General features: G+C 37.1%; 1 protein-coding gene across 3 annotated transcripts in view; it reads right to left on the reverse strand.

The window, feature by feature from the left end:
- CHL1 (cell adhesion molecule L1 like) overlaps nt 1-24,333 on the reverse strand; it is a 201,800-nt gene that overhangs the window by 6,356 nt on the left and 171,111 nt on the right. For 2 of the 3 annotated variants that reach the window (XM_012802490.2, XM_023510698.1), the window contains 11 exons: nt 21,671-21,795; nt 17,239-17,340; nt 16,851-17,048; nt 15,485-15,555; nt 10,133-10,355; nt 8,754-8,869; nt 8,409-8,613; nt 8,076-8,198; nt 4,914-5,093; nt 1,450-1,611; nt 670-801 (listed from right to left, as the gene is read on the reverse strand). In XM_012802490.2, coding sequence (XP_012657944.1) covers nt 670-801; nt 1,450-1,611; nt 4,914-5,093; nt 8,076-8,198; nt 8,409-8,613; nt 8,754-8,869; nt 10,133-10,355; nt 15,485-15,555; nt 16,851-17,048; nt 17,239-17,340; nt 21,671-21,795 — 1,637 coding nt within the window. The remainder of the gene's footprint in view (nt 1-669; nt 802-1,449; nt 1,612-4,913; nt 5,094-8,075; nt 8,199-8,408; nt 8,614-8,753; nt 8,870-10,132; nt 10,356-15,484; nt 15,556-16,850; nt 17,049-17,238; nt 17,341-21,670; nt 21,796-24,333) is intronic. The other variant, XM_012802491.2, reaches the window with a different exon arrangement.

Genomic DNA, 24,333 nt, shown 5'->3' on the forward strand with positions numbered 1-24,333 from the left:
ACTAAGGAAAAATTAATAATAGTGCAATATGTATCTCTGAAAAAAGACAAAACAAAATTGGAAGTTGAATGAAATTAAAGTAAAAGCAAGCATTATATTAACACTATAATTTTTTTAATGTTTTATGTACCATTAATTCAAGAGGCAGTGTATTCAACATATACATATATTCAATTGGTCAATTACAATAAAGTTGGCTGGTGGAGTCAGCACTCTTAGAAAGCACTAGTGCAAAAAACCTGCATCGTGTATGTCTATAGAGAGGGACAGGCAACAGATGGACCCCTTCCTCTTAAAACATTAAAACATCTGTGTGACTTAATAATATGTCTTCTCAATATCTCTGATCTTTTACAGATAGACAATAGAAGCTTGTAAGGATTATGTGGTAAGCCTTGCTGGGGGCTACATTAAGCATTAGAAACTAGAAAACAAGTAGCCAACTAGAAACAATATTCCAGAACATCCATACTTCCTTTGGTTAGTTAATTTGGCAATATGTTTTCCTCCTCAGTACATTGCACATCTAACTTGCTAGTAGAAATTTGAATTAAATGTATATATGTATATATATATATATATATATTTTTTTTTTAAAGGATGTCTTGGAAGAATGCCTCCCAGAAAATACTATTTAATAAGTTGAAAATCCCAGAAAGAAAGTTTTACCTGAGTACTTTCCACCTCTGTTCCTCTTCACAAAGCAAACAGTTAACAAAATTAGTGTGAGCAGAGCAATCGCACACATCAAACCAATAAACCAGCCTTGGGTGGAGATGTCATCGTATAAACCAGCGTATTCTGTCATATAAAGAGAAAGCACAGCGCTGAACATTGGGAACAGTTTTTGGTGTTACGTTATGATAACTTTCAAGAAAATCAGGCATCCTTTCTCAATAGCATCCATTTTATTTTTCTTTTGAATGACCCCAGAAGGAATGTGATTTGAAGGGCAACATAGCGGGCAGGGAGAGAGAACACTGATAAATCATTCCTGCTTTATTTAGAAAGGGCCTTCCTGAAGATTTTAAGAAAGAAAATCAAAGAAGGACAGTGAAGGTGGCATTAAATACAGAAGCGGCAGAGAGAGCGCCAAGCACAAGCTGCCTTGGTTACGAGCACATCGCCATGGAGCCTCGGTGGGTTGGGTTGGGTTGGGTTTCGTTTTCTTTTCAGTTTGTGTTATTAACAGGTGTTAATTAGCAGGAGATATTTTGAGGCCACAATTCTGATATAAACAATAAGGGATAAAATCAGTGGGACCATCGTGCAGCAATTTTCGTCTTGATCATTTTGAAATGTCATGCCAAAATACAGTGAAATTATGATTTTTTATAGCTAATGGACTTCATGTTCTTTTCCTTCATATAGGACGTAGGTAACATTAAATAATCTACAGGACACAGATTTACTGCCTAAGACTGCCCCAAATAGAAGCTCATTTCTCACCTCTCCCTCTTGTCTCAATTACATCTTGAAAAATGCTATCATTATCAGCCCAATTCTTAGTCATTAGGCGAACTATATGTTCAGCTCCTGGCTCAAGTACCTCTATCGGGTGATTCTTTTGAGTAAGATTTACTCCTTCTGATATCTTCCCGATACCTTTACCTAAGAAACGTACACAGTTAAATCATATAAATTGCAATCATTGACATAAAAGGACATAAAAGGTAAAAAATATTATTGTTTGAGATGAATCCGAAAGCCACTTATACCATCTTTTTCTCAGATAGGTTTTGAATTGCCAGAAATCAAGGAGTGACATTTCAAGACTTTCTTTTTGAATATACTGAAATTGAGTAAATGAAATGAATTCAGTTCATGGTCACTTAGGATGATATACTTGTTCATGAAATGTTACTATAAATCTGCCTGGTCTTACGACAGGCTCAGAATCATAGGCTTTAACATATTATACAACATAATTTAGATCACCTTGGATTTTCATAAACCTGGTGGGAAATGGAATGTGGCCTTTTTGACTTATAATTGATTGCTCTCCATTGCTATGATCCTATGATTCTAACTAAGTATATATTACTTCTTTTTGCCTTACTCTGCTCTATAAATACTGATGAACTAGCATCATGATGTGGTCATATAGTAAGTATTTGAAATTGATGGAGACTTAAGCTACATAAAGTTCAGGTTTATAACTATATAAAAATGAAATGGTTTTACTGGCATTTTGAAAATGCCCTGAAAAGTTAGTAATTTAAAAAAATCAATGGGTCAATATGTTAATACGAGGATCTTATGGTAGCAGATAAAAATGAATCAAGTTTAATTAAACTATATTGGTTTCTGGGTTTTTTTTTAAGAGACAGAGTCTTAGTTTGTTACCCTCAGTAGAGTGCTGTGGTACAGCTTACAGCAACCTCCAGATCTTGGGCTTAGGCAAGATCCTCAGCCTCCCAAGTAGCTGGGACTATAGGCGCCTGCCACAATGCCCAGCTATTTTTTTGTGGCAGTTTGGCCAGGGCCAGGTTTGAACCCACCACCCTCAGTATACGGGGCCGGTGCCCTGTTCACTGAGCCACAGGTGCCACCCTGGTTTCTGATCTTATAACCAAATATCTAAAATATTTTTGCATTTGCATTCCATAGTTTTGCTAGGAATCCACTCCCAGCACATATAAAACAGAAAATGTTAGCAATTTAAAAATGAAATAAAATATGTTCTGTACTGAAAATATGAATGGTTATGTGTTACACATCAATATTTTCACCACAAAATAAAAACTGATGATATAGTTACTAAATATCAACAGGGCTTCGTTTAAATAGGCACCATGGGAGGCCAGTTATACGAGCAAAGCCTTTAAGATTGAGCACCATTGAAAGAGAATACAGTTAATTTTGACCTTGAGAAACAGAAATATTAGTATAATGTTAAGTAGTGCAAGCTTTTGGAAAACAGCAAAGCAAGTGATTTATTCAAACCACTAAAGAATATTGTGATTAACCCCCTTTTTTCTCCCACTTAGGTTACAGAATGGGATCCACTTGAAAATTGAAGTCACCACAAGAAAACAACCAGAAAAAAAATGCGAGCGGATCAAATCCCATTCTTGGAATAAATGCCAAATAAACTTAAAATCAGCTATTTTGACAGAGCAAGAAGAAGAAAGACACACAACAGTAGATTCTAATTTGCACAAAAGTCATCATTTTTAGAGTATTTGGTGATATCAAGATGTATCTCCTCAGCAGAAATATATATATATATATATATATATATTATTTTTTTAAAGATCATGTTGAAATCCAGTGAGAAAAGAGATTACAATTTTTTTTTTCCTGTAAATACGGCAAGACACGCCTATAGAAGAGAAATCAGGGTCAGCTGGGGAAGGGGGCAGTGGCTGGAATACGGAAAATGCAGATTCCTGAAAAAGAGCACAAACACACTGTGAGTGACACTTTAAAACTGCTGACACAGAAGACAGGGAGAAAGTCTGCCTTAGCTACGCAAGCGCGTTAGCTGTATTTTTAGTTTGAAGGAAAGAGGTGGCATCAGTTATGAAATCACACAAGCACTATTTCCATTCTTCAGAAGACAATTTCTCAAGCATGAATGTAAACAAGCCCAACTTTTTCCGCATGTACACTAGAATGCATAATGTTTGGAAGGCAATTCTGGGAATATCTTTTTCCTCTGACATGCTGCAAATTGGCAAGAATGGGATTAGCACTTCTCCCTATAGGATGGTCTTGGTTCTATCAAAAATAACAGCCATCTCCATGCTTTAAATTCTCTTTTTAAAAATGCAAAAATTAGGGCCAGACGTGGTGGCTCACTCCTGGAATCTCAGCACTTGGGAGGCTGAGGTGGGTGGATTGCCTGAACTCCCAGGTTTGAGACCAGCCTGAGCCAGAGTGCAACCCTGTCTATAATAATACCTGGGCATTGTGGCAGGCGCCTGTAGTCCCAACCACTTGGGGGGCTGAGGCAAGAGAATTGCTTAAGCCCAGGGGGGTTGAGGTTGCTGTGAGCTATGATGCCACATCACTCTACCCAGGTAGGGTTTTGAGAGAGAAATTATTTGACTTATCTACTTTTCCCACAATGAGTTTGGTCTCAGCACTTGTCGCTCCATCTCAGTTGTTTTAGTTTGAATTCCTGAGCTCCAGGGATCCTCCTACATTGGCCTCCCAGAGTGCTAGGATTACAGGTGTGAGCCCCCACACCTAGATAGTCTTTCTTTTTATCTTATTAGTGTGTACATCAGTTCCTCTAATCCATTTCCCTTCTAATTCCTCTGCTAAGGCCCTCCTGATCTCATAGAAAGCTCAGTGAGTACACTGCTAAAATCATAACTGGAGAACCAGTTTTTGAAAGGAAATGGTTATAAGGTAGGAAAAAAATAGAAAAGTGAAATTGAATTAAGAGAATTGTTCTACAAGTGGAGCTATAGATTTATGGGCCATTTTTAACTGAGCCAGTCATTTGGCATCAATCACTAGACATTAAAATAAAATTGACATATGACTCAATGTATATGAACCAAGGCATGGGATTGAAATGTATTGAATCTATGTATGAAAATGTCTACCAAGGGAAGAGACAACTATTTTTGTGTATGAGAACATTTTTGAAAGAAAAATATCCCTCTACTAACCTTGTGACTACCTTTATGACCTTCTGTCCCCTATTTTAACTAAGTAAAATTATAGTTCCTGACCTTGTATACACTAATCTATAATTTGATCAGTGTTCTGCAGAAATCCATAAATTGAGTCAATGTGAACTTTACAAACAAGAGTAATAAATCCTCTATCTGTATTGGTGGAAAACAGAAGGTCAGGCGGATTTGGGTCACAATCATTTATAATTTGCAATGACTGGCAGGATGCTTTCCTTTGGGGAAGTTGTTTATAAAGACACTGTAGAACCATTATGTACTTACTGCCTTCTCCTAAGGTGGAGCTTTCCTCGGTGATCGGTTTTCCACAGCCTTTTGAAGTACAAGCCCTCAAGTAGAATTTGTACTTAGTTGTTGCACTGAGGTTTGACAGACGCCAGCTGGGCTTGGATGGAGTTGTAATGTTGATATCATTTAATTCTCCAATCTCATAGGTGTCATTTACTGAAGAAATAAACATGAACCACACCACCTCAAATTTAGTCATGCTTACCAATTCAAGTCACACTGGTTTTCATTTCTCCTGTGCTAATACTTATAGTTATCTTAATTATTTGTGACCATCATTTAATTCAATGAGGTACACACAATTGCCATGACCATACCATACATGGCAAATCTGGGGTCTACCAAGAATAAGTACCTTGCCCCAAAGAAGAGCCAGCAATTGGCAAATTGCGGGTTGAGTCCCAATCAAAGGGGTTTGACTGAGTCCCTCAAAAAGGGTTTGAGCCTTTTGACTCCAGAGAAACATCCTTAATCACTATGCCATACTTCAGTCAACCTTCCAGCTTCTTATTACCTATTAAAAATGACAAACTTCTTTCCATTTGATATATTCATTGTATCTTTGACTTAACTACTTCTAATTTCCCTTTGGGGAATAATTTGGTCAATGATATATGTGTGTCTTCTACAGTTTCTACTTTAATGTATTAGCACCAACTAAGTACTCAGTAAACACAGAATTAATAAATGAGTAATTATAGTAAATATTTTTAAATATCTTTATACTAAGCACTATATAAAGTGCCAAAGGAAACAATATGAATGAGATAACTTCTTCCAAAAAATTTTCAGCCTAGAAAGGATGTGAAATGTAAGATCCAGCAAGGTCTTTGTGGAAAAGAACAGATTACTCTAAGATTATTATAAGAATAGTTCAGTAGATGAAATATGTCCAAGATAGTGGAGCAATTTGTGGCAAGAATAAATTTAAAATAAATTCTCCAGACTCACTTCAAGATAATATATGTAAGAAATTGTAATATTATTGACATAAAAATGCCTTCCTCAAACGACACAATGTAATTAGATCAATGAAAAGGAAAAACAAACTAGGCATGAAAACATAGGAAGAATGTGATAAAATCATCACTGTTTATAGATTATTTGAAAGCATAATTATGCAACACTAGACTCCACTGAAAAACTACTACAATCAGTATAAGAATTCAGGAGAGGCTTGGCACCTGTAGCTCAGCAGTTAGGGTGCCAGCCACATGCACTGGAGCTTATGGGTTCGAATCCAACTCTGGCTCACCAAACAATGACAACTACAACCAAAAAATAGCCAGGTGTTGTGGTGGGCACCTGTAATCCCAGCTACTTGGGAGGGAGAGGCAAGAGAATCCTTTAAGCCCAAGAGTTGGAGGTTGCTGTGAACTGTGATGTCACAGCACTCTACCCAGGGTGACATAGTGACTCTGTCTCAAAAAAAAAGGGTGGCGCCTGTGGCTCAAAGGAGTAGGGCACTGGCCCCATATACCAGAGGTGGTAGGTTCAAACCCAGCCTTGGCCAAAACTGAAAAAAAAGAAAAAAAAAGAATTTAGGAGAAGATATATACATACAAGTAGCTACAACTTAGAACACCTAATAGCAACAACAAAAAAGATAAACTCCCTAAAAAAGTCTCAGTGATTTATGAATAGAGAGCAAAATAATTGTATAATAATATCATTTTATTTAAAAAATCCACATATCAAGCAGCATGATAATCACTACAATTTTTATTATTTCAACTTCTCTCTTATATTCTAAGAACTTATTTTCAAAATATTATAAATTTAAATCTCCCATACAGATCAATATGAAGGTTAGAATTTAATTAATGTTCAGCTGCTTCTTATTAGGATAAGAAAAAGGCATATCTTGAGAAAATAAATTGATATTTTAAAAAATCCTCAGGTATGTCTTCAGTTCTTCCTTTTTTTTTTTTTTTTTTTTTTTTTTTACTGGTTTGTGGAAAAGTATCAGGTTAAGAGCGCAGCAGCCAGAATGAAACTGACTTTGGTTTGTATTCTTACTTAACACTTATTTTACTGCTTGACTTGTAAAATTCTATACAGCTCAATTCCCTCATTCATAAAGCAGTGATGGTACATATCTCACAGATTTTTTATTTAAATGAAGTACTGCAGGGAGATTGCTTAGTATTGATCCTGCATGGCAAGCACTTGAAAAAGCTAAAATCTACCTCTGCTGAGATAACACCTTTATCTGTTTAAACACATGTGCTCAATTCAGCTGAGGCATTCAAAGCCAAAGCGAATGTGTGACCTGGATGGCTACAACCCTTCAAGTGATGTGTGAGTGGCACCTCAGGGCTTGGATCAAGTTGACTTTTGTAAGCAATGGAGAGTGAGTCTCCGTAGTTCAAATGTTTGGGAAATTCATATCCTCAGAGTCTAAGATTTTCAGGGTGGAGCTTTTACTAAGGTTTTCTATGATGTCAGTGCCTCAACTTCCATTTTAAGATGACATGTAGACTTGAAGACTGTTAGAGATGGGAGACACATTGCTTTTACTCTAATGGTACGATGGCATGTGGACAGAACCTACTGTGAGAAATGATCAAAGATAACACGTTAGTCCCCTCACTATTTCTCTGCACCAGCAGGCTGCCAATACAGGATTAAGTAAATACATGTGTCTGAGGCACAAGGAGCGTAGTATGGAATTTACATGTGCTCTGAATCTCCATTATATCACTTAATACTTCTCTTTGGCATGTTTCTTAATCTCAAAACTTTTTATATGTAAACCTGTTTGTGATATCTGTGGGTATGTTGGTTTTTTTCTGAAATAAGGTTCAGCAAACTTTTCTGTAGAGGGCTAGATTGTAAATATTTTAGATTTTACAGGGCATGTTGCAATGACTCAACTTTGCCACTCTAGTGAGAAAGCAGCTCTAGATAATATATAAACAAGTGAACATAGCCATGTTCTAATAAAACTTTATTTATAAAAACAGACAGCAGGCTGGGTTGGCCTGCAAGCTGGTTTATAGACCCCTGTGACAGGAAGAAGGATACCAGCCTACAAACCGTGAACATAAGTCATTGTTAGACATTACACTGCAAACTAAACACTCAGTTAACAAAATGAATGTTCATAGACTAGCTCCAAATCCAATTTTTACTTACTTATCTGGTATTGTAATAGATAGCCAGTTAAGTTTCCATTTAATTTCTTAGGTAGTCCCCAAGATAAAGTGGCAGTGTCTTTATCAACTTTGATAATCTTGAGAAAAGTTGGCTGTTCAGGTACTAGAAAACACAAGACCAAGAATAAACACTCACAAATCAGTACATTTCTAAAATAAATAAGCCCCATTAGATTACAAATCTTCATAAAAGTTTAGAAGTTAATCCATATGAAGTCAAGTATTAACTAATTATGAATAAGGAAAAAGATATTGAAGATGGCCACTGGATAATTTCCATTGTTGACATTATTCTATGTTCTTAATCTCTCACCTCCTTCTGGTGTTTGAAATATATAAGCCTCACTTTCTGGACCAGCTCCTTTAGAATTGTAGGCTAAGACTGTCAAGTGAAATTCACTAAAGGCATCTAAAGAAGGAACCATTCCAGAGTTTCTCTGTCCTGCAAATCTTAGAAAGTTGACTTCTTTGGGGTGTGTTCTTCCATCCAGCAGACTTTTTGTTTTCCACCAATTTATCTGCAATGAAAATAGGGATCCTTCAACATCTCAACCATCATGGCAGATTCTGTCTTGGCTTCTTCCAAAATCAATTCTTATGTATACTCAGGAAAAATACTAATTCAACAACAACAAAAAGAAAAAAATATGATAAATACCTGATATCCTTTCAGACGCCCATGTACTCTGTCCTTGGGAATTGGGGACCAGGTAACTTTAACTAACGTGCTGTTTATCACATCCACCCCCCGGATCACTGGAGCTGTATCAGGATCTGTTAAGCATGTAAGTAAGATCGGTGAGCTTCCAATAACCTCCAGACTTGGTTATTATGATCCTTTTTAAAAGGTGATTTTCGTAATGTTTAATCAGGGAAAAGCTCTTTTGTGAAATCAATTCTAAATGGAGCCAAAAGAATTTCTCATCACAGTGGAATTTCTCAGCCCCTGTAGATTTCTAGAAGAGGGTTTTCCATGCCACACCAAGAAATGAGTTCCTCCAGATGAATATAACATAGGAAAATATATTCAGAAACCATTCCGTGGGCACTATGCCTCTTAGCAAGTATAGACAAGTAACATAAATAAAAATCGCTTAAGAAGTTTGTTAATTAAATAAAATAACAGCTAACATTAATTGAGCAGGCCATGGGCCATTTATTCAAAGGGCCTTACCTTGATTGGCCCATGTAATTTTTAGCATAAGCTTGAGAGGAGGGTATTATTGTCCTTATTTCATAGGGGTTCTTTTTTCTATAAAGAAATAAACTAGAGTAGTCAAGTCTAATTTATTAATATTAAGACCACATGTGATATGTTTTTCATGTCCTTTTACTTGGGCAGAAGAATTTACATAGCTGGTAAATAAGCAGTTAGTTATTTCTCTTTCTCAATCATCTTCCCTTTTGGGGTTAAATTATTACTTTGGATTCTGGGAGAGCAATGAGAATAACTCTCAACGTCATTTCACTGCATTAACAATACAGAATGCAGTATCTTTTTCTTTTTCTAAGAATCTATTTGCAGCAGTTACTATGGTATCAATATTTAAAAGTATAATCAAATCACCAGAACCTCACAACTGTGTGTGTGTATAATTCTATACACCAGTCTGCGTTTGTGTCTCATCAGTTGTGACAGGTTGTGACAGGAGGGCTCCAGACGTGCGACTGAGACTCAGAGCATGACTGCACATGGCTGTCAGGAAGTCCTCGACAAGTAAGGGCAAATGTAATTTAAAACTTTATCACAATTATGTTGCTTAAGTCATTGTAGTTATGACTCCAGCGCTTTGATTATCAATATAGAAAACAGCTTTGTTAGGAAACTAGATACAATTGAAAATTTTAGGGTCCTTCCTTAGCATTCTATCAGCTGTCCTGCAGTCAATCTTAAGATAGGAACCATGCATTACATCTTTTTTTTATCGTCCACAATTAGTACATCTTCTTTACAAGCAAACATTTGTCAACATAAAAGCAATGTATTTGAGAAACACTGTGATTGAAGTGGTTAGTAGCTTCACATGTGTCACTTACAGTCTTCTCCAGAATAGAGAGTCACTGACAGAGGTTCAGGCCCAGAGCCGAGCTGATTGACAGCCTGGACTTTGACATCATAAGGAGCATAGACAGTGGGTGTCATCACCCGCAGTGTGTGATTTGTGACTGTTTCTTCTTCCCACTCCACTGGGGCTCCCTGTGGCTTCCAAGTCACTCTGTACTCCAGCCCTGGTCCATTCTGCTCCATGGATTTCAAAGGCTACAACAGAAGCAAGATTCATTCAGTTTGATCATACGGATGCTGGCTCAGAGTTGGTGGCGAGCCACCCTAAGTGGTGTAAGAAACACAGCTATGGAAGGGTCATTTCTTGGGAGATCTTAAATACCCCTTCTTGGCTTAGAAGTACTTGTGAACAATTTTTGTCATCAAGTAAGATTAAGTTGGAAAATTAATTCCTCACCTCCCTAAGCAATGGGAAACTTGGGTTATGCCTTCACGATCACATCTAAGCTTTCATATATGAAAAGAATTTACAAAGAAACGCCAGAGAAGGTTTTAGCTTTTACTTACGCCTTCTACTACATTCTACCTTTTTAATCCTAAAGAAATTGGAGAAACAAAAAGGCCATGACCGTGAATTCTTTGGATGTGAATGGGATGCCCCCCAGGGCTTGGCAGGGAGAGTCCTTTCCTCCACTTGAGTCCATCCTTCTCCATTTTTCTTCCATGGAAGAGACAGATTATGTAAATCTTTAACTTTGAAGAACATGTATGTTTATATTTGAGTACCCAGAAGAAGAAGTAGCTCCTTCTCTGTAATAAAATAATTTCCCAGCTCCTTGACTATTCTGCTTCTATTTCTAAGAGAAAATACTCCATTAAGTGATTTATTTTGCTGTCTAAGAACATTTGGTAGAGAAATTTGTAATACAGGAAATTGGTTATTTCTACTCTAGTTTTAATTGAGCACTACTTTAATTTAAAAACCAGTAACCTGATTCATTTCACAAAAAATGGGGATGTGCATTTAGATGAATCAGTTATACAAAATATATTTAAAAATATGATTTTAGTCCTAGATTTAAGTCCTAATTACTATTATATAAATAGTAATTTTGTCTGCATATGTGAGTAATCCTATAATGTCTTATACAGTGTTCTTACAGAACCTGGAAGGTTCCTTTACTCAGTGTAATTTACTAAAATATTTATTAAAGGCATTGACTGAATTAAGTTGAAAGCACAGTACCACATAAGCAAACTAATTTCAAGTGTCTGCTTATTCCAAAGTGAATACTAACATTAGATGGAATAAAAAAAAGTCAAAACAAAAACTTTCTGAGATTTTTCCATAGTCATTTTTTATACGTGTATTCATTGGAAAGTTTTGCTCCAAGATATTTTCTGGTATGATATGGATATAAAATCACCAAAGGCTTTAGTATAGTCCAAATGGCTTTTAGTGCCATGTTGTAATTTGGAAATACGATTTCTTTCATCTCTCACTGACAATAAGCACGTACAAATAATATTACTACATATTCAATTTATACATGTTTTGCTTTAAGGGAAAGAGTTAAATTTAAGAAAGTTCTCTAGAAATTTTTTTTAAAAACTGTACCAATTTTAAGAAAAATATTTTAGGGCTATTGCCAGCCTTTTTGATACCTAGGCTCCTAAAGAAACAGCAGAGATGCTTCGTATTTGGCTTTGAGGCAATGGCCAATCTCAGAAAATTCTAGAATAAGCCCTTCAGCAAAGATAGACTAGAAGAAGCAATGTTAGGGCATGCCAGGAGGCCAGCACATTCCTGCCACAGTGATGTTTCCACAAGTGAAAGAATCTCTAGAAAAGAGATTTTTAGACTTGGGGTCTAAGAATCTCTAAATGGAACCCAAAGACAACTTTCAAAGTGTCTAAGAAGCCAATGCTATTGTTAGGAAGACTTTTTGTACAAAATTATCTGGCAAAAGAGTCTATACTTCTCACAAATTTTCAAAAATATCATGAGCCGACCAAGGTTATAACTACTGGTCTAGAAACTGGACAGACTACTATTTTATTGTTTTTTTAATTTTTTCAACATTTTTATTTATTTATTATTAATTGTATACAACATACTATTTTGAAGTATGGAATGGATAAATTAAGCTAAACGGCTTATACATTACCAAACATACTTCTATTTTTGTGGTTAGAGCACTTAAAATCTAATCTCTCAGCATTTTTCAAGAATATAGTACATTGTTATTAAACACTAGTCATACAGTATCCTATTTAATCTCACTTAATTTCATTTTAAAACAGGTGGATTTTCTTATTATACTTGTAATAGACATAATAAAATCTAGATCCATTAGGAATTAAACAAGTTGGCCTGGTTATATAATAACCAGGTAATTGGAGGAATTCCTATTTCTGAATATTAGTGGGCTTTGAACTTTTTATTTGTTTGTTTCTAGTTATCTCTGAAATTAGAAATGTCTTATTTTATTGAAGGAAGTTAAAATTCATATATATATACACATATGCTTACGAGCGACAGAGATTATCAAGAAAAAATATCCCAATGTAAATTGTAGCTGAATTTGTTGGAGTGGATTTGTTTTTGTGTGTTTTGAGAGAAAGAATATTATCATATTTCAACATTTAAAATATATGAGTGAGTCACAATCCACTTAATATATGTGTGAATTTTAGAAGATCATGCTAACTAAAAAGTCTAGCTTTATCACTAAGTTAAAATAAAATGTTAGCTTCATCAAACCCTGTTCAATGTTAAAAAATAAAAAATAAAACTTTAACAATCAAAAAGTAGAGATTTCTACTCTGCTCCTAGGGCTCATCTGCATTGTTAATCCTTTTGTGAAAGATCAATTTTTTTTTTTTAACAAATTATGTATCTCTAATCACTATCTTGTATACAGAAATTATGCTGTGAGCCAGTCTCTGGAGGGGGTATCATAATTCATTCCCAATATTATCTGCTTGTCCACTTGGGAAATATCTAGCACGAAACTCCTTTTTGCAAGATAATCTATACAAAACAATATTCAAAGAATGAATGTTCTTAAATGTCACTGGCTGTGCTAGTAGTTATTAGATCATTGACACTTCAAGATAAAATGGAACACTAGGGGACTTTTAATGAATGTAACTGTCAATCCAAATCCCTGTGACTGTTTCCTTCCTCTAGTCAATTAATTACTAAATTACATGTCATTTGCTCTTCAAAGAAAAATTCTAACATTGGAAGAGAGCATTAGTAATCAGTGGTGTGTGTCTTTTAGAGGGAAAAGAATGACCTCTGTGTGAGTGGAGCAGGAAGGAAGACCAGAGATTTCCACCATCCTTTCAACATGGCTAAGCACATGGGATTTGAGTGAGGTCATTAAACTCTGGGAGTTTCAGTTTCTTTGTATGAAATAATGAGGCTGACACCTTTGAATGACCATATCTCTCCCAAAAGGAGTGGTGAGGATTAATGAGCTAACATTATTGGAACATAGTGAGCTTCTCTGAGGAACTGGCTTGTAAATTATATACAGTAGAACCTCTGTAAGATGTTCTACCCAAGGGACTATAACAAACTGGTCAACACACGGAAGTGGTCAACATAAGGAACTAGGTTACTGTTTATGTGGTGCATGTCCAGCCTGTGAAAATTAGGTCGACTTAAGGAGGTGGTCAATGTAGGAAGGTGGTCAACTATAGATGTTCTACTGTAGTATTATTGATCTCTGTCTGATCAGTTATATCACCTACCTTATAGAAATGTCTATGGAACATAAAGGAGGATATGACAGATATACTCTAAAAGAATACAAGGGTAACATAATTTCAGACTATAAATTCTGAAATCATCAAGATGATGATGTAGCAGTGACCATGGTCACAAATTCAAGGAAAGGAATAATATTCTTGGACATATTTAGTTTCTGTGCGTGACTAAATTTTCTTTAAAATTTTCTACATCTTAAACTTGTAAAACTTAATTTCCTTGAAATAGAAACAAAGGGTTAAAGTAAACATAAAAAAATATTCACTCAATATTTGGCAGGGATGGCCATGCGATTATATAAAGAGAACAAGGATCAGTATTTGAGGAACAAAGCAAACCAAACTTTATCATTTTAAAATTTTCCCAAGAATTATGCCTGAAACAAAGTGTGGAAATAAATTAATATATTTTAGCATATATTTAAAAATTTCTATATTTACACAAAATTCGATGAGTTCAATGTTGGAGGCATATTATTAAAACGGTTGAATGGGAATTTACTTTCATAGACGTCAATATACCTGTTCATGAAATATGTCCAAAAAGGCTACATGGACTGGCTCACACCTGTAATCCTAGCACTCTGGGAGGCCCAGATCAGAAGACTGCTGGAGCTTAGGGGTTCAAGATCAGCCTGAGCAAGAGCAAGACATGATCTCTGCTAATACTAGCCAAGCTTTGTGGCAGGTGGCTGTAGTCCCACCTACTTGGGAGGCTGAGGCAAGAGGATCACTTGAACCCAGGAGTTGGAGGTTACTGTGAGCTACAATGCTGCTGTACTCAACCCATGAGACAAAGTAAGGCTGTGTTTCAAAAACAAAACGAACAAACAAACAACAACAACAACAACAAAGAAATATGTCCAAATAGGAGAGGAAAATAAAGTTCTTCACTGTTACAGAAGAAATTTGGAAATGACACTAGACTAATTCAAGTTCTCTGAGGAGATATAAAATTTTATGCTGAATTCAAAAAGAATTCTATTTAGCAACATCTAACAGAGATATATACTGGTAGGAAAAGTGAGTTTTAAGGACCAAAGATATATAAGTTTAAATGCCAGCTTTGTTAATTTCAGGTTGTGTAGTGATGGGCAAAACACTCATCCTCCTGGATGTCACATCTGTACTAGAGTACAAGGTGTTAATGACACTTTCATGACAAGGTTGTCCTCAGAATTAGAAAGGATACAAAATGCCTAATGGTGCTTAGGAGGTGGTAAATATTCTTTGGGGGTAGTCCTTTTGATACCTGCAACATCTAGTAGACTAACTTTAGTTTGAAATTGTCAATATTTTTTGAATAAGAGATAATCTAGAATTTTGGTAATAAAACTATCAGGAATCTGAAGCTTTTGGAAACATTATAACTAAATCACTTTCATTTCTTAAATCATCCATCAGGGTTTCACTCTTTATGATCATGTATCATTCTAATCAAACAGATCCTTAAAATACATGATGATGACAACCCACAAATTAACTTCACATTCAAATCCTACCTCTTTGATTTTAAAAAGATTGTTCTATCACTGTACTTGGCATGCACAGGTAAGAAAAAGAAAAAAAAGAGCAAAGAAATACATAATACATTAAGGAATACACACCTCCCATTTAATAATCATTTCCTTAGGTTGAGAAGCCTGAACTCTTATGTTCTGTGGATTCTTGTCTGGAGCTGGAAAATTACAAGCATTAACATTATTTTTCACACTGTATGGTAACTCATAGGTAAATCATTGTATCACACTCCCCCCAAAATAAGATATTTAAATAGGGTGGCACCTGTGGCTCAAAGGAGTAAGGTGCCGGCCCCATATGCTGGAGGTGGTGGGTTCAAACCCAGCCCCAGCCAAAAACTGCAAAAAAAAAAAAAAAAAAATTAAATAACTTTGATTATAATTATTAATTTCTGTCTGGTTCAGTTCCTAAAAAAGATTTGAGGCAGTTTTGAATATACATATATTTTACATAATGGAGTATAATAGTGTTCTTGGAGTTATATCAATTTTTACCCAATGGACAGTAGATGGTTTACTAAACATGCATCCATTTCAAACCTGCTTTTTAAATTTTTAAACATGTTTTCTAATTCTAAACCTACTTTTAAAATAGGCTTTAATTTGAAACCTCCTTTACTTTTTCTATCAGAATTATCATTAGAAATATATGTTGTGAAGATTTGTCTGTAGGAGAATAAACTTAAAGCTTAGGCATTAATAACAACAGCCAAGTTTTATGGACATCAAATGGAAAAAAACACATACTACAGCCAGGAATATATTCAGATGAATCCATTTTATTAGAAATAGCCAAGTATGGAGGTTAGTGCAAAGTAAGACACACATTATGGTCACACAAGTATCTCATTCAGTTATCACCTCGACTTGCTTTTTCTCAGTCCAAAAAGACAAATATATCCTAGCATACTTAGTTTATCCATGCTGTGACCACAACTATAACCAAGGCCAATTCAGTAACACAAATTTTAGCACTGTCACTCTAGATTTAAAAAACAAGCATTTTGGAAATTTGGAGAGACATCGAACTATAAAAATACACTAAGTACATAGAAATTAATAATGTTAAATACATTGAAAATGTATCCAAGTGCCTTCAGTGAGTCAAAAGTTTTATATCAGAAAGTTGAATCCTTGAGTTTGCTATACTCTGAACTCTAATGTAGAACTGACTTTGATACAATGTTCAGCTACTAGAAATTACTCAGGAGTCATGTTTTCTCATATAACACCACCCCCCCAATTTCTTGCTCTCTGTCAGACTCGTACAAAATTCTTCTGAAACTGATGTACTTTGAATATTTTCTGTTGTTAGTTTATAGAAACTTTCAAGCTATTTGGGGAAATTTAATAGACCTATACTTTTTTTTTTTTTTTTTTTTTTTTTTAGATATTCAAAGATGGGGCCAAACTGAAATATTTTCTCAGAAACGTGATGTGAGGGCCTGCATACCTGCGGGTGGTGTCTCGTGGTGGTCCGATGGCTGGCTGGGTTCACTTTTCCCTACTTCATTCACAGCTTTGACCCTGAATTGGTATCTCACGTATGGAGCCAAAGGTAATATCACTGTTGTTGCCTTTCCTTGGACTCTGGTCAATTCCTCCCACCTTCCTGGTTCTTCTTTGTTTCCCTCAAATTCGATAATATACTCTGACAGTAGGGACATGGGAAAAACATTGGAAGGTATTGAGTATGTTCAAGTTATGGTAAAACTTACATATAATATTAAAAACTGAAAAGGATATTTCAGTGGATCATCCACCAAGGGTGGTTAAAAATGACTTCAGCATTCATTTTGATCCTGTACGGTAAGGAAAAGGGTGACTTCAAGTTCTCCTACCGCTAATATTGCTATTGTGGTCATCGCCAGCTTCCCAGGTCAGCCGAACACTCCTGTTCTCTCTGTCAGACAAATGAAGGTTTTCTGGTGGATCTGGAACATCTAATCAATAAAAGAAAGATAAAGATAAAGGAAAAGTATAGATTACTGCCTTGGTTTACCCAATTTCCTTGCTCTAGCCACCCTTCCTCAGTGGGCCCATCTCTGATCTTAGCTGCTCACACCTTACCAGACTCTGAGGTTCTATTTCAAAGGCAGCTTCCTTCCTATCTATCCCCACATTTGACCATATTATCTCCCTGTTCTCTGATTACAGTTCTCAAAAGGTTAACCTTGACTGGGGTATCAGAATTCTTTTAGGGGTATTTATTAACAATGGATGGCCTGGGAGGTGGCTTACACCTGTAAATCTAGGAGGCCAAGGCAAGTGGATTGCTTAAGCTCAGGTGTTCAAGACCACCCCAAGCAGGAGGGAGACCAGTCTCTACTAAAAATAGAACTAGCCGGGCATCATGGCAAGCAACTGTAGTCCCAGCTACTTGGGAGGCTGAGGCAAGAATATCTCTTGAGCCCAAGAGGTTGAGGTTGCTGTGAGCTATGATGATACCACAGCACTCTACCCAGGATGACAGAGTGAGATTCTGTCTCAAAAAACAAAACAAAACAAAACAGTGAAGATTCCAAGGCCCTATATCTGGCTCACTGAAGGAGTTGCACCCAGGAATCTGCATTTCCAGTTTTCTCAAGTTTGAGAAACATAATGTATCTCACATAGATTACTTTTTCCTTCCTACTTACTTATAAGTCTGATGCATCATTTGTCTGTTACTAAAAAGACTTTCAAGAGTAAGGACTGTATTTTACTAATCTTTGAATTGACACAGTACCTTGGCCATAACAACTGTTTGTGACTATATGAATAAGTGAAAAATACATTATTACTTCAATCATGCATGTAATTATCATATTAAAGAAATGAAAAATTAGGTCCCATAGTAATGGAAAAATAAGATAGAGAACATCAGCTTGGCCTTTCTTACCTATAACTGTGTTGGACTTTTATTGTGACTTATAACAATAGATTTTCAATGTAATATAGCAACATGTATACTCTCTTGTATTGAAAGAGTATTGAAAAAAAAAAACTAGCAAAGCTGTTTATATTGGAAGAGGGAAATTTGGCCCTGATAAAGTTGTTATAGAAACTGGAAAATTGAATAGGTGATGACAAATTTTAGAGTGTTAAAGTAATGGAAATGTCTGGTACTTTTAAAACAAAGCAACAGTAAAAAGGAAATCTTATCTCTAATGGTCCTTACTCCCTAAATGTGATTTGAATTCTTTCGAGTACTGAAGGACATTTCTCTTGTCCCAGAGAAGAATTAATGAGGGTATTATCTAACGTGGCCTTTCAATGGGCTCTTTCTTCTCTAAGTGGAAAGCACCAGTTACTGCTCCCTTTGAATATTTGACAGTTGTTGAAAATTTAGATTGACAAAAAGTATCCTTCTCATTTCGGAGTGGGATGTGTTTTTTTTCTTAAATGTGGCTCACAAACGTCTTCAAACTTTAGGGCTTTAAATAGGAAATATTTCTTCAATGGTTTTCAGAGTCTCTGAGCTCAGGCAACTTGTTTATTTTCAGTACTTCCTAAGAGTCCACTGATTTCTGACGTTTCCTAAAATAACTAAGGCTGCATGTGCATCTGAGATTAAAATCTGCTTCCTCTAAAGATCATATGGAGCTAGAAGTGATGAACCCCCAGCTGAGGGTTTAAAACATGATATTCTCATAAGTGTGTTTCTTTCAAGGCTTTTGAAAATAACTTCTGAACGAAGCGGGTCAAGCATATGTTTTTAAAAACTGTCTTCCAGGGAGGAAAAAAATCCTTTAGAAACCACCTATGGCATATCCGTTATTGTCAGTTGTTGAGATACCTGTTTGTAAACCAGAGGTTGTTCTAAAAAAATGAGAATGCAAACATCAAGGAAGTTAAAAAATGCAGCTTACCCCATAGAATAAAATATTTTTATTCTCAAAATTGTGGTAGATTACTTCATACCTAATTAGTCATATAATCATAGCCAGCATTTGTGTAAAATTAACAAAATTTAATGGTTCTAGAAAACAGCAGCATTATTACAAAAATGAAAGAATAAAATCTTGATTTTCCTTTTCTTTTTCTTTTTTTGAGATAGAGTCTCACTATGTTGCCCTGAGTAGGATGCCTTGGCATTGTCACAGCTCACGGCAACCTCTAACTCCTGGGCTCAAGCGGTCCTCCTACCTCAGTCTTCTGAGTAGCTGGGACTACAGGTGCCCACCCCAATGACCAGCTAATTTTTCTATTTTGAATAGAAACAGGGTCTCCCTCCTTCTCAGGCTTGTGTTGGACTCCTGACCTCAATCAATCCTCCTGCTTCGGCCTCCCAGATTGCTAGGTTTACAGGTGTGAGCCACTGGGTTCAGCCAAAATCTTAAATTTTTTAAGTACAATGAAAAACCAAGAATTGCGCAGTAGGAAACCCAAGCCCCTTGGTGCCTGCCACTGCTCAAACCCCTACACTCTTTGGGGCTGGGATAAATTCCAGTTTATGTAAAGCTCAACTGTTTTTTCTGGTGAACTACTGTTGGAATAATTACAAGAGGACTGAGCCTTTCTGCTTGTAGAACCTTGAGATGGCTCAGATCCCTACGGCAAAAGGTCCAATTTTGCTGAGCAAAGTCCACAAATCCGTAACTTCTACAACCTGGGAACTGTTTTTCTTCCTTCCCTCCCCACCACTGGGTTACCATAATAAACATTTATTTCATGCTAATATAACTGTTTAAGCTCAGGTGTCCCTGTTCAACAGGGAACTCTTCCCTGTAGAAAGATTCAGAGTCTCATTTCCCTTAGAACCTAACCTGCTGGCCGTGTGTTTCACCTGAGACATGCCGGCCCTTTGCTTCACTTAGAGAACCAGCCCGTTTGTCCCTTTCTCATAGTCTGCCTCAGAAGGGACTGAATTTCTTCCTCGTAGTCTGTATCACCACACCCTTCACTAGCAACCTACCTGTGTCCCCACCAACCACAGTGCTAAGGAGCCAAGGGCCTGGAAACAACTGTGATGAGTCTAGACATATGATAAAGGCATCTGGGCAAAAGCAAACCCTCCTAAGGAATATCAGCCAATGAAAGGGAAGACCACAGGTGCTCACTGAAACAGAATCAATAGTAACTGGAAAATATATCCCTAGCTATCAGGGTCACTGTGGATAATTAATTAATAGCTCACACCATTTCAGGTATTTCTAAAATTTTTAATAAACATTCTTAAAATGGTATGGCCAGGCTATCTGGGGGGGATTGGCTGGGTAGAAGGGACTTGAAATACTGGTGGTGAGGTATCAGTTACTAGAATCCTATAGAAAGGAATGATGTGGACCTGTAGTCCCAGCTACTCAGAGAGGCTGAGGCAAGAGAATCGCTTAAGCCCAAGAGTTTGAGGTTGCTGTGAGCTGTGATACCATGGCACTCTACCAAGGGCAACATAGTGAGACTCTGTCTCCCCCCACCCCCGAAAAAAAAAAGAAAGAAATGATGGAATGATGTGGAGAAAGCCCCTCTGAGGAAGCTATGACTTTGGCAGTGGGACAAAGCCAGCCAGCCTGCAGGGAAAAAGGGAAGAGAACTAACCCCCCCCCCCACTCCTCTACCCTCAAGGATCCCTCTTAGCTGAGCTGAAGGAAAGCTTGAGGGCAAGCGGTTTGTCTATGTTGTCCTTACAAGCTGGGCTTCTAGGTCAAGAGCTGGTGCAGATGAATCTGGAAGGGAAACTGGAAAACATCCAGCAGATGGTCTAAGAGCTTTAAACACTTGTGATTTCAGAGGTAATTGCATTGATTACACCAGTGGAGTGTGCACACTGTTTTCTAATGAGCATTATCCTCTAAAAAAGAAAAATAACAAAAACAAAGGCATTCTTCTACTGCACACTGGAAGTCCCTTTCCGCCCTTCCTGCAACCCTCAGAACTCAGTCTGTGCCTCTGGCTTAGAGTATGGCCCCTGTGCATCCAGCTCCGGACCCTTCCTTCTAGCCCACCTTTATTCCTCAACCCTGTTTCTCTGCACACCAGGAAAGGGTAGCTCAGAAGCACTTTGAACTTGAGCATGCTTTGTTTTTCTTTAGGCTGATAGCAACGTTTACCTCCCACTGCTATTGGCAACCTTACCCATGTAGGGAAAAGAAATTAAGCATTAATTAATTTCTTTTATATGAAAAGAGGAGAAAGCGTTTGGAAGTAGTGTTACTTTTGAAACGAATAATTCAAACTAATGTATGTGTGGAGGCTCATATAATCACTGGCTTTATTGCCTAGGAATAACGGGATTGAACCAGCAGGAGAGACAAAAAACAACAGAGATTTCTCACTAGTTAGTGCCCTTACCGAGGACGGTTAGTTGAGTTCCAGCGGCAATGCTGTCGAGGGCAGTTTGAGCTACACAGGAGTAAACACCTTGGTCCTCTAACGTGACATTAGATATGGTCAGATTAGCTCCATCAATAATTATCCTACCAGAAGAAAAAGGACGTGAGTACATGATTAGGGTGAAAACAATAGAAACCATTAAAATGCAATCCTTTCCAAAATGTATACTCCCCGTGGAAAACCAATAGAGGAAGCATGAAGAAAACAATTCTACATAATGCAAATGTGATTAGAGAATGCCATCGATAAAGCCTAGAGAGAAAGCATTATTCAAGCATTAACAGATGTCTGCATAGCTATAAATGGACTCCCATTTTTAAAGCTAGGCAATCTGACCATCTGTGACGCATGGGACACTGATGGGACTGGTGTTGCCTCCCATGTTTAAAGGGCACTTACGCCTTACAATAACTATCTCAGAATAATTCTTAAGGTATGTTTAGGAAAACACTTACACAGAAGCAACTGGGGGGTTTTTTACAAAGGGAGATTTCTGAATCCCACTCCCTTCCATCATACTCGAAGAGCTGAGAGGCAGGCTTACATTGTCTAATTTTCACAAATTTCATGTTTCTCTACACCTCCAGCTTCCGAGTACAACACACATTAAGATCTCATTAATAGTTTGGGTGACGGAGACCCTAAAAGCCCTGACATCACCGCTGTCACTCCATACTTGCAACAAAATTGTGTACACGCCTCATACATCGGTGCAAATAAAGGGGGAAAATAATTGAACAGACTATGATTTATCTGAACAGCAGATGGCAGTCTAACACTTCTTTTTGCAAATCATTTCAACTAGCTTTTTATCATGTTCTACCTTTCCCAACTTATAATCAGGTTTATTACATGAAAATTATAAATAAATTATGCCTTTACCCTATACTTATGTATTATCTATGAGACTATTGAAATATTTTTTAAGTGCCACTAAATTTAAAATATAGTCCCATCAGTTACTACTTAGTTGAAATAAATTTGTCTTATCCTTATTGGGAGAAAGGGAGATATTTGTATAAACGCAAATTTTAAATGTACATGGTTATAAAAATGATAATAATTTTGAAATTACAGAAAATCACTTTAAATTTCAATAAAGTTAAACATGGCTCTGTCCTTTGATTATAAAAAGAGTCAGCCTCTTCCTTCTACACCAATACCTGAACGATTTGCCAACCAGTATTACCTGGTACTGCTAGTTAAGAATGTCCTTAAAATCTTAGACGTGTTAAAACTGAAATTAATTAATTAAATTAATTTCTCAGTCCATGTTAGTTACAAGTCCACTTGATACAGTATCAGAAGGTTGCATGCATGGACAATTTTTGAAAAGTTTTACCTTCTTTGGTGAAGGAATAAAGTTTAATGGCCTTTTGAGATAGGACTTCTAGGCTCTGCACAACGCCACTCATCGCTGAGGGCTTCTAGGAGCTGAAATCTTGTGCCCTGCCACAGGCTGCTTCAAGCTAAACAGAGTCTTCCTGACTTTTTGGTAACTTAACTATTGCATTATGCTCCTTTTTCAGTGACACAAACATACCTTGGCAGTCTAAGGTTAATAAAAGTTGACTGACCGGCTGGCTCTTGAAACGTGGTGAGCATAGCATGCCTAAGCAGCTTATTAAAGATTTCACGACCCCGTCTCAGGTCAGCTTTCAAATCAGAAGATTTGGAGGTGGGGCCAGGGCCACTGCATCTGAACGTGCAGCCTCGTTTATTCTGTCACACGTCAGAATCTGCCAACTGTCTGCATTAGGAAGGACACGCTACATTGTGCTGCAGTGATGAACAGCTCCAGATTCTTTGCCTACAACATGTTCTTTCTTCTGTCTCACTTGGTCTTCCCATCACAGGTCAACTGACTCTGTTGAAAGAAGACCCGTCATTTCTACTCTCATGGAAGCTGTTCGTTGGCTTCCCTGTTGTCTTTACCTGCTGAATCACCTCATCTGAGAAAACTATCTCCATCGTCTGCAGTATCCAGCCTGCGGGTCCCTAAGCCATGTTAACCTTCATTGCTGTCTCAGCCTGTGCTGTCATGGGTCTCAGTTCCATTAGTTATTATTTGTATAACCTTGAACAAAACATCAAACCTAATTCACCTTATTAACAAAATGGGGATAACAGTATTTTCTTTGTCCTTAGGAGAGGTAAATGAAGGGAAGCACAAAAAGTGATTAGTATACACAGCTCGGCCTAATATGTGCTCAGAGAGTGTTACTAATAATATTAATCAAATTGATTTCATTCATTTCTGGTTTATCACTAATCACATTTCTCATGGCTGATATATTAATGTCCCAAACTCCCACCCCTCTTGCCTCGCTGCCTCTTTGCTTGAGCAAATTGCCTTAGTTCCTAATTTGTTAGGAAGAGACTCGGCACGATGACAGCCTCATCATCGCTGCATCTCTGTCTCGGCCCAGCCCCCATTTATTTGGCACCATTTCTGAAGGGAAAAAAGCAGCCCTTCCTGGATGCCAAGGATAGAAGCTTCCCACTGTGTTTCTACACCCGTCCTCCCACGTCCTCCTCATGGTCAACATACAGCACGCCCTCCCTGCCTGGACCAGCAAGCCCTCCTCATGGTCAACATACAGCACGCCCTCCCTGCCTGG

Source organism: Otolemur garnettii, unplaced genomic scaffold (genome assembly GCF_000181295.1).
Source record: "Otolemur garnettii isolate 467f Iridium unplaced genomic scaffold, OtoGar3 scaffold00015, whole genome shotgun sequence".
In the NCBI taxonomy this organism is placed as follows: domain Eukaryota; kingdom Metazoa; phylum Chordata; class Mammalia; order Primates; family Galagidae; genus Otolemur; species Otolemur garnettii.